Source organism: Pongo pygmaeus, chromosome X, assembly GCF_028885625.2.
Source record: "Pongo pygmaeus isolate AG05252 chromosome X, NHGRI_mPonPyg2-v2.0_pri, whole genome shotgun sequence".
Lineage (NCBI taxonomy): Eukaryota > Metazoa > Chordata > Mammalia > Primates > Hominidae > Pongo > Pongo pygmaeus.
The window spans coordinates 44,376,669-44,387,825 of NC_072396.2; the positions used below are offsets into that span (position 1 = coordinate 44,376,669).

The window sequence follows — 11,157 nt, forward strand, 5'->3', positions numbered from 1 at the left end:
AATGAGCTTTATATGTTTGTAGGTAATTAAAACACAAGTATAGGATAGTTAAAAGACACCATCACTTATACTATAGACTTATAAAAGGGATCATTTTAGAATTCTACGTATTCCAGAAAAGTTACATAGAATCAGTTCCTAAGACTGGCTAAACTTAATTGAATCCATTTTTCCCATTTTTATCTCGAGAAGATATCATATTAGGTAGTGAAAGAGGCAAAAATGTAAAAAAGAAAAGAATAATTCCATTGAATCCTCAAATTAAATGACTACTGAGGCATTGAAAGTCAATTTGAGTGCAGGGATTCATGGAAATGTTCATTTGTGCAGTTACGGAAGGCCATGGATTTTAATTTTTCTGTAATAAATCTGGTTGATACCAAGAGCTCTAGAACTCACTGTATTTATTCTATACCCATCAGTTACTCCTTCCCTAACTGTTTTTTTTTTTTTTTTTTTTTTTGGCTCTGTTTTATAGGAAGAAGAAAATCTGTGAGCTCTATGCCAAAGTGCTGGGATCCCAAGAAGCTTTACATGTAAGAAACTCCCAGCTTTAATCCCTAGCAGGTTCTTCTCTGTTCACTATAAGTAGTAAAGCAAAGCAGATTCTGATTTTTTGACAGTCTTATGAAGAGATTATAAAGCGATATGCTTAACTTGGAGGATAAACTTCAGCAGTCACAAAAAGGTCATTAAAAGCTGGTATTAGGTGCATGGAATTTCTGACACAGCAACTCCTTTGGGCTGTTTAAATGTTCACTAGATAACTGGCAGCCAATTGTAATGAGAGCCTAGAGCTGCAGGGATTATGTCAAGAATGGGTGAGATGGGTTCCTAGAACAGAAGTCCTGCCCCCAGTCAGTGTCACTTACCTGCTGCACAATTAAATTCCAGATATGTTATCATTTGTTGGTGAAGGCAAAGTAGTATGTACTTGACAAGAGAGACTGAATCTAGAGTCTCTTCCCAGGTCAAAGTCATACTAATTTATTTTTCCATGTGTGAACTCAATTCACAACTCATTTAGGAATATCAGTGCTTTCAATCCACCACTGAAAGCAATTAGGAGAATGAAATTATATCTTTTTGAAAAAAAAAAAATAGAATGGCTGAGGGCTCTTTCAGGGGTTTGTCTCCAAACTGTTCAAATAATAAACTTTCTGAATGTGCCGGGGAAATTAGAGAAGGTTCTCTTATGTCCCCTAGGAAACATTTTCCATCTTAATTGCCCCTTTTTAGTGGAATTCCCATCATTCATGTTTCCAGCTTAGAAAAGGGGTTGGGAAAAAAGCCTTTCTTAGACATTTGTTTGTCTTCTGCCTCCTCCCTCCCACCCTTTCCTTAGCAATAATGCCTGATAGATGGGGAAGTAAAGTCTGTTATTAGGGACCCCAGAGATTTGAGCAGACCTTTCCACAAGCTGAATTGTTGGTGGGGTTTCCTATAGACTTAGCTCTAAAGACTTCAGAATCTGCATGGATGGATGGATACCCCTCTCTCCCAGATACTGGAATACTTCATGTCTTCCCTAATCAAGAAAATGGGAAGAGCAAAGTATACATGTTTTGCCACATGGTACTTCACAAAAGGCCATTGCTTGGTACTATCATGTTTCCCCTTAAGTGAGTTAGAAAAACAGGATCTTCTTTATTTTCTTAATGTAAACTTTTTGTTAAAGCAACGATATTGTTGACTTGCAGCATTTCAGCTTTGTTTTCTCTTTTGCATTTTCTTCCCCACTGAACTGCAGCCAGTGCATTATGAAGAGAAGAACTGGTGTGAGGAGCAGTACTCTGGGGGCTGCTACACGGCCTACTTCCCTCCTGGGATCATGACTCAATATGGAAGGTATTACGCAAGCACTACGCCAATTAATCCAAGACCTGTGCCAAATTTAAAAGGAAAAGCAGAGTTCAATGGGAATTCTAGAAATAGTTGTCAAAATCCGCATTTCTTATGTCCTAGATAATACTTGTGTATTTCTGGATGTCCATAGAAAAATAAGGATGTCATTACACAGAACAATAGCTGTCAGCATACAGAACAATAGCAGAACAGCGGGGAGGATTTCAGATGTGAACAGTGCTTGTGAGAATGAAGCAAGCTACAGTGTCCTCCAAGGGGACTTCGTGAGCTCAACTTGACATTTAGTCTCACATGACTGCCTTAGGCTCCTTGGCACCAGTCAACACAGAAGGACATTGGACGTGTTTATCCAACACTTCTGTCTTGCCAACAGAGCAGCATCAGCAGACAGTCCTCTTCAGGGGAAGAGTCCTCACTGTATACAGTTGAGGTGTGAGGAAATGACATCCACGTGGGGTGGGTCCACCTTGACCTAGAAGCCCCTTGCTCCATGGGAGCCATTATCTCTATGCTTCATAGGCATAGTGTCCGGTAACTTGCTCAGTTACAAGAGACACCACACTCAGGGAAGCCCAAAGTGATAGCCTCCTACCAGGTATTTACAATTCATTTAGAGTCCTCCCAGCCTGGATGCAGTTTACTAATGTGGGGCTGGGAGGGGAGGCCCTTTTAGCATAAGTGGTGTTGCCTCCATAGATGGCATTACACCTTAATCTGGTTTCCAGAGAAACAGAGCTAGAAAGTTAATACAAGGTCACATTTGTCCACTGAAAAGGAGGAAGTATTTATTAACCTTTTCGTTACAGGAGGTTTTGGTCTGTTTTTTTTTTTCTTCTTAATTGAGTCAGATCGCCTTTGTTAACAATAGCAGGATTGATGAACTGGATTAGTTCTGGTATCAAAGTAGAAGTCTAGAAGACAAGACTAAGATGAGGAATAGATGAAGCCCAGGGTTCTGGAATTGGAAAAAGGAGTGCCAACGGGTTGAGATGAAGGCCATCAGGGTGGGGGGCAGGACGTGCAGCTTGGGACAGTTCATGAAACTAGCTGTGGACATGGCAGGAGTCAAAGCCAAGAAAGTTGGAGGGGACAGCTGTCCATTCAGTCCAGCCCTTCTTTGTAAGAGGAGACCCATTTCCTTGCTCTCAGCCAGTCCCCAGAGAAGTTCAGAGAAGCTAACTGTACAGAGATTGTTTTCTTAAAGAGACACACCCATATAATCTCTCAGGTCTCTCCTTTGCCAGAAATGACAGTTAACGTCCCTGTCTTCCCACCTGCCACTGCAGTTCCTCCTGACACACTGGGAGTGCCTGCAAAGCTGGATCTGTGGCTGTTTTCAAGAAGAGTGCACCCTCCCCCGAGAAAGACAGGACAGGGAGAAGAATGGACTGCCAACAGGAAACAGCAAAGAAATCTGATTTGGGGATTGAATACATGTTCTTATATTCCAGCTCTGGCTGGCTTGGAAAAGATCAACATCCCCTTTAATGATTGATGATCTGATGGCCTGATTCTCCCTGGCTTGAAAGTTCAGATCCTCTATGCAGACCCAGAAAGCAAAAAGTGGCCTTTCACCTTGGGCTAGGTCATATGGGTGTTTTTTAAACAGTCTGAATTTCTGTGCCTTCTGCAGACTAAATGAGGGCAGTGATTGGCTCGTTTACTCTGCCTACCTTCCCAAGTAACTCTGTGTAACCTCTTGGTTCCCTTGAAGGGTGATTCGTCAACCCGTGGGCAGGATTTTCTTTGCGGGCACAGAGACTGCCACAAAGTGGAGCGGCTACATGGAAGGGGCAGTTGAGGCTGGAGAACGAGCAGCTAGGGAGGTAAGCAGGAAAGCCCAGGCTCTCTCCCTCCTGAGTCACGGCAACGTTTTTGGCATCTGGTCTTGCTAGTTCTTGACACTGATAGAATCTGTATGTCCATTTCTCTGCCCCTCACTCATGGGGCTCATCTGTGGCTAGCAGGGCCTTGAATCTGTGGAAACTATACAGCCTCTTTTCATAATACCATGGTCACTTTCTTTCAGGTCTTAAATGGTCTTGGGAAGGTGACCGAGAAAGACATCTGGGTACAAGAACCTGAATCAAAGGTAAGTTTGGTGGCTCTGGGCACTATCTCTCCTTAGACCAATCATGGAACATAAAACTCACATCTCCCTTCTTCTAGCCTCTGATTTAATTATAGATGCAAGTATCCCAGGGGTCTCCATGCATGGATCTTGCAGAAGTGTTTTGTTCCTCCTTGTCAGCATGAGTTTTTTGCTCACGATCTGTGTTCCTTCATCTAGGACGTTCCAGCGGTAGAAATCACCCACACCTTCTGGGAAAGGAACCTGCCCTCCGTTTCTGGCCTGCTGAAGATCATTGGATTTTCCACATCAGTTACTGCCCTGGGGTTTGTGCTGTACAAATACAAGCTCCTGCCACGGTCTTGAAGTTCTGTTCTTATGCTCTCTGCTCACTGGTTTTCAATACCACCAAGAGGAAAATATTGACAAGTTTAAAGGCTGTGTCATTGGGCCATGTTTAAGTGTACTGGATTTAACTACCTTTGGCTTAATTCCAATCATTGTTAAAGTAAAAACAATTCAAAGAATCACCTAATTAATTTCAGTAAGATCAAGCTCCATCTTATTTGTCTGTGTAGATCAACTCATGTTAATTGATAGAATAAAGCCTTGTGATCACTTTCTGAAATTCAAAAAGTTAAACGTGATGTGCTCATCAGAAACAATTTCCGTGTCCTGTTTTTATTCCCTTCAATGCAAAATACATGATGATTTCAGAAACAAAGCATTTGACTTTCTGTCTGTGGAGGTGGAGTAGGTGAAGGCCCAGCCTGTGACTGCCCTTTTTCTTCCCTTAGGCAATGGTGAAGTGTCATTACAGAGCCTAGAGGCTCACAGCCTCCTGGAGGAAGCGGCCTCCACTTCGGATCAGGAAATAGTAAAGGAAAGCAGTGTTGGGGGTAGTGGCATGCAGACCCTCAGACCAGAATGGGGACATCTTGTGGGCTGCTGTCTCAGGAATCTCCTGACCACTTGTAGTTCCTCCGACTTTTCTAGACATCTAGTCTCAGTGCTAGCTTATTTGTATTTTTCCTCTTTCACTTCTTATGGAGGAGAGTGTTTAACTGAGTTAGAATGTTGAAACTGACTTGCTGTGACTTATGTGCAACTTTCCAGTTGAGCAGAGGAAAACAGTGGCAGGACTGTCCCCCAGGAGGGCTCCCCGCTTAGCTCTGTGGGAGACCAACTACGACTGGCATCTTCTCTTCCCCCTGGAAGGCAGCTAGACACCAATGGATCCTTGTCAGTTGTAACATTCTTATTTCAACTTCAGGAAAGCAGCAGTTTTCTTTTATTTTTTCCTATGACCATAGAATTAGACATACCTCTCAACTTACGTATGTCTTCAACATGGTTACCTCTGCATAAATATTAGCAAAGCATGCCAGTTTCTCTTAAGTACTGAAATACACATGATAAATTTGACTGTTATTTGTTGAGACTATCAAACAGAAAAGAAATTAGGGCTCCAATTTCCTTAAAGCAAGCTCACTTGCTTTAGTTGTTAAGTTTTATAAAAGACATGAAATTGAGTCATTTTATATATGGAAACTAAGTTCTCTATCTTAGGAGTAATGTCGGCCCAGAAGGGTGCCCACCTCTTGTTTTCACCTTTTACAAACTCAGATTTTTAAAAGCCCTTTCCAAAGGTTTCAGCCGTAAAATACTTCGTTTTACAATGTATCAACATATTTTTATTTAAGGGGAATTAACAATTGCCAGGGGAAACCAGCCAACCCAAGTTTATTATATCATTAACTTTATCATAAATTCAAACCTAAGTTGCTGGACCCTGGTGTGAGGACATAAATCTTCCAAAGTTTCGCCTATCCTAAGAGCTGCATTTTTCTGCTGCTCTTTACCTTGCATTTTAGCTAATTTAGGAGTTTTGAGAATGTATTGGATGCGCTCCAGTACATAAGGAGTTGCCGCATATTATATCAAACTGCTTTGAGAAACCTCATCCCTAGTCTATTGCAGTTGTTTCTATTAGCTTACTGATTAACTCCGTCCTGACACACCTTTTGGGAAATGCTGATTTAAACTTCTTAACTGGCAACAGTTGGAACAGTAATCAGTTTGCTAACATATTTGAAGTCTTGAATGTTGAAGAACTCAGGTGATTTACCCTTTTCAACCTTTTGGAAAACGATTTAATTTATTCTAATTGGATTAACCCTATTAATCTATGGATTGGATATCAAAATGAATGCCAGTCCAGGTGTGCCTAGACATGAAATTGGAGCTGAGGACTCTCACCATATGCGAGTTCATCCAACATGAAGATACCATAAGCCTTTTCTCTGAACCAGAGAAATGAAAGTCAGTTTAAGAGGCTGATAGATCTTGGCCCTGTTAAGGCATCCACTTCACAGTTCTGAAGGCTGAGTCGGCCCCACTCCACAGTTAGGCCAAGAATTAGATTTTAAAACTTCATCTGTCTGTCCCAGTTAACTGTTAAATAAGGCCTCATCCTCCACTGAAGAGTATGGATTGAAGGATTGTGAACTATGTTTAGTCTGATTGTGAACTTGGTGCCTAATGTTCCATGTCTGAAGTTTGCCCCAGTGCTACACGTTGGAGTATACCTATGTGCGTGCTTTGCCACTGAAGTAAGAGTTTGCCTGTATGGTACTGTTTTGTTTGTTAATAAAGTGCACTGCCACCCCCGATACAGACTCGACTCCTGTATTTAGTTGATAGCTCTATGCAGAAAGTTCAATGGCTTCTTATAGCAGGAGGTCACAATGAGGCATTGTCCATGGAGGATAGACTTAGGAAATTGTTTAATACCGACTGCAAATTCTCAAAGTTGAGTTTGACTCTCATGTGTTATTGAGGTTTTCTGGGAACTGATTAAACGCTGAAATACTGTAGCCTGCCTAACTGGGCCACAGATGTGGATTCTGGTCCAAGTTTTCTCACCTAATTAGCTTATGATAACTTAAGCAAGTCACTTTGGTTCTCTCGGTCTCCACATCTGGAAAAGGTTGGATTGCATTAGATGGCTTCTAAGCATTCTTTTCATGGCAGCATAATGTGATCTATGCATTTTGTTGCCAGCACTGTAACTGTTTTTGCCTATTGGTATGCCAGGGGCAAAAAATTCAGTCTTTCTGTACCCTGGTTTACTCCTTGTCCTAGATTGGGTTCCCTGGAAACAGACTCTCAGATAGAGAGTCAGGGCAAAAAGTTTATTGAAGACAATCCTCGGGAAATACACCTAAGAGGGTGAGGAAGGCAGGATTGGGCAGGAGAGTCGACCTACAATGCAGTTCAACTACAGGTTCTAATGAGGAGCTAGGAAGACCCTTCAGAAGTATCCCTCTTGAGAAAAGGAGGTCTGGACTCTGTGACCCTTCATCAGCCTCCCCCTGAGAGAGGGTGTTACCTTGAGTAAGGCAGGTTCAAGGACAATTTCTAGTGAGGAACTGTAGCTGGGAACTTCGACCAGCCTGTATTCCCTGCAGATCCAGGGTGGAGCACTGCATTATCTACTTTATTCCCATAGAAAATAGAGAGTTGCCTTGTCATGTAAAAGACACTGTGGACTTGAGCTTTGGCTTTATAGATAGAATGGAGCTCTCTCTGTGAACCTATGCCTGTTAGGTAAGGGAACTTCTTTTAGAGGGTTGTATTTCTGCACTATTCTTTACATGGAAGAAAAAAAAAATCAGAATTGGAAGGAACCCTGGAAATGATTCAATCTCTGTCTCAATGAATGAGCCCCATCTACAGAAAACTAACAGAAAGATCAAAGGGAAAAATAAGCATTTCTAAAGAGGAGTCCTAAATTCAATGTCTTCAGGAGATGGGCAGCTGAAAACAAACAGCAGCAGACATAAGACATTTGGGAATACTGAGGACTGGCTGACCTAGGAAGTATGTGCCCTTCTAAAGAGCATTTATATTTAAATTCCTTGAAGATTGCTGACCAATTAAAACACATTTGGGGTGGGTGCGATGGCTCACACCTGTAATCCCAGCACTTTGGGCGGCCGAGGCAGGTGGATCACATGAGGTAAGGAGTTCAAGACCAGCCTGACCAACACGGCAAAATCCTGTCTCTACTAAAAATACAAAAATTAGCCCAGCGTGGTGGTGCACGCCTGTAATCCCAGCTACTTGGGAGGCTGAGACAGGAGAATCACTTGGACCTGGGAGGCAGAGGTTGCAGTGAGCCAAGATCGTGCCATTGCACTCCAGCCTGGATGACAAGAGCAAAACTCTGTCTCCCATCCAAGTACTAACCAGGCCCGACCCTGCTTAGCTTCCGAGATCAGACGAGATCGGGCGCGTTCAGGGTGGTATGGCCGTAGACAAGAGCAAAACTCTGTCTCAACAAATAAAATAAAAGGCCGGGCACGGTGTGGCTCACGCCTGTAATCCCAGCACTTTGGGAGGCCAAGGCGGGTGGATCACGAAGTCAAGAGATCGAGACCATCCTGGCCAACATGGTGAAACCCCGCCTCTACTAAAAATACAAAAATTAGCTGGGCGTGGTGGCGAGTGCCTGTAGTCCCAGCTATTCAGGAAGCTGAGGCAGGAGAATCGCTTGAACTAGGGAGGCGGAGGTTGCAGTGAGCCAAGATCGTGCCACTGCACTCCAGCCCTGGTGACAGAGTGAGACTCTGTCTCAAAAAAAACAAATAAATAAATAAAAATAAAATAAAATAAAAAATAAAACACACTTGAAGGCTTGGTTCACATGTCCAAGTTGTCTTCAAGTCCTTGATAAAGAAGTGCAAGGTTTGGTTTTGCATCACTTACAAGTTCTTTTTGGATGTCTGATTTTCTGAGAAATAAACACAAAGACCAGCAACCATTTTGTAAAACTACCTGGAGTGAGTAGGAGAGGCCTGGGTTGGAATGGCAAAAAGAAAAACAAAGACAGAAAAAAGTCTTCTTAGACCAGAAATCTCCCTTAAGAAATTACCCTTCCCCAGCCCAGCATACCGTGGCAATGTTTATCTCCTGCTATGTGAATGTCACGATTGACGAGAGCAGTGTCAGACTTTATTGGAAAAACCACATATTTGCAGTGAGATAGAAATCACCGCTCTTCTGTTAACATTTATTCTGTGCTATGATATAATTTCAGCAAACAGGACATCAACATTGAGTGTATTAATTTTTTCAAACTATACTCCTTGCTTTACACTGAGGTGGTGGTAAACATGCAAGGTATGCCCCTTAGCCTAAGGAAGCTGACTGAGACATTAGAGGAAGAGGATGAAAACAAAGGAAGGTACTAGGTAATAGTAACAGTTCTCTTTCCTCTATCAGAGCCCAGGGCTTGGCTCTCTTCCTTGATCTAGGCCATTCTTTTCAGAGTTTGAAGGCAAAAGCAGGTCTCAAAGTGACAGTTGATGTAAACTGGTTGTCTCAGCCTGGTGCCAAGTTTCTGAAAAGCAGCTTTGGAAGCCTCATGTGAAAAAGCTGGCTTGAGGAAACTTGCCATTCATTCAAGGTGGGCTGTGGGCCCTTCAAGTAAGACCTCCCCTTAATGCACGTGTGATCCATCAAAGGCTACTATTTATTTACACTCCAAACAGTAACACCTCAATGGGAACCAGGTTTTCCTATTAATGGGCCTCATATATTTTCCACAAACCACTGAGGTCTATCGGTGAAATAGAGTGGAAGAAAGAGGTGTGGGTGTGTGCTGGGGGATGGGGAGGTAGGGACAGGGAAAGAGACGAAGATTGGCGGGGGTGGGGTGCTTAAAGGTCCACAGAGTAGTGCAGTAATGAGAATCTTGATGGATTGATATAGGGCACCCCTGCACCTTGTGTCATTTACTTTTTACATGCCCCTAGATAAGTACTGTGGCTTGAAGTACCTGTCTTATAGAATTGATGGGAAAACGGAGATAATGCAGGTAACGGCTTAATGCAGCAAGCACTCAGTAGGCATCAGCTCTTCTCCATCGACCTTTTAGAACAGCAGAAAGGAAGCACTGCTTAAGTTTCGCGAGCAGTTATTGCCTTGAATTTCTTACAATCGTTCAACACCTACATATTGAGCATCTACTATGTGGTAGGTAGGCACCATGCTGTGATTCAGCAGTGTACAAGACACAGCCCACCTCATGGAGCACACAGTTGATTGTAGATACTGTGGAACACATTAATTGTGGCTCTGGTCAGTGCTATTACAGAAAAGCATGAGATGCCAGGAATGCAGGGGAAGCACGATTTAAGAGGAAGTTACCAGAATCCTCAGGCCTCCATAAGCATCACTGTGTGGCAAGAGACTAAGGACACCACATAGTGAGACAGGAAGTAAAAAATAGAAACGGCATGACTAAATGGTAAAGAAAACCACATCTGCAACTAATAAGTGCTGACTGTTAAGTCCTATTTGTCCTACTGACCGTAATTCACCCCATCAGTCTTTTACTGTTCCCCTGTCTGCCCAGCCCTTCTCTGCACTTGGAGCTCTTTAACGACTGTGATTGACTATCTCCCAGCCCCTGTGCTAGGGGGCTGCCCCAATTTGTTTTAAAAGAGTGCCATCTTCTGGCCAATTAGTGTTGTTTCCTTCTAGTGGAAATCCTAAAGTAGTCAAGACAGCCTCACTCTTGGGGAAACTAAGAAGCGTCACCTCCACCCAGGATTTCCTCCAACACATTTGCCTGCACTCTCTTACTTTGTTTTCAGTTGTGACATGGATCAATATTGATATCTAATATTTGCAGCCTTTCCTCTGCCATAATCTCTCAAGAAGGTTTTTTGTTAGAACTTCTTGGTTTTGCAGCCTCTGTTGTGTGCATCTGGGTAATGGGTGAAGAGAACATTGATGGGAGATGAGACAGGTGGAATTGCTTTCACCTTAGAAAGGGCAGGGAAATAATCTGGGGAAAGCAGGAGAACGGAGCTGGGGAGAGGAGAAAGTTTCAGAAAGGCAACTTGGGGCCGTGGAGGAGTGCAGCTGGACAGAAGAAAGGGTTTTCCCTTGATTTTATTTTACTTTAAGTTCTGGGATACATGTGCAGAACATGAAAGTTTGTTACATAGGTATACATGTGCCATGGTGGTTTGCTGCACCTATCAACCCATCAGCTAGGTTTTAAGGCCCGCATGCATTAGGTATTTGTCCTAATGCTCTCCGTCCTCTTGCCCTCTCAGGCCCTGGTGTGTGATGTTCCTCTCCCTGTGTCCATGTGTTCTCATTGTTCAACTCCCACTTATGAGTGAGAACATGCAGTGTTTGGTTTT

General features: G+C 43.0%; 1 protein-coding gene across 1 annotated transcript in view; it reads left to right on the plus strand.

Annotated features, from left to right (window-relative positions):
* The window catches only part of MAOA (monoamine oxidase A), an 85,737-nt gene extending 79,128 nt beyond the window's left edge, over positions 1–6,609 (plus strand). Inside the window, exons 11-15 of the mRNA XM_054471664.2 lie at positions 479–536; positions 1,751–1,848; positions 3,581–3,692; positions 3,896–3,958; positions 4,157–6,609. Coding sequence (XP_054327639.1) covers positions 479–536; positions 1,751–1,848; positions 3,581–3,692; positions 3,896–3,958; positions 4,157–4,303 — 478 coding nt within the window. The 3' untranslated portion in view covers positions 4,304–6,609. The remainder of the gene's footprint in view (positions 1–478; positions 537–1,750; positions 1,849–3,580; positions 3,693–3,895; positions 3,959–4,156) is intronic.
* Positions 6,610–11,157: the final 4,548 nt, after the last annotated feature.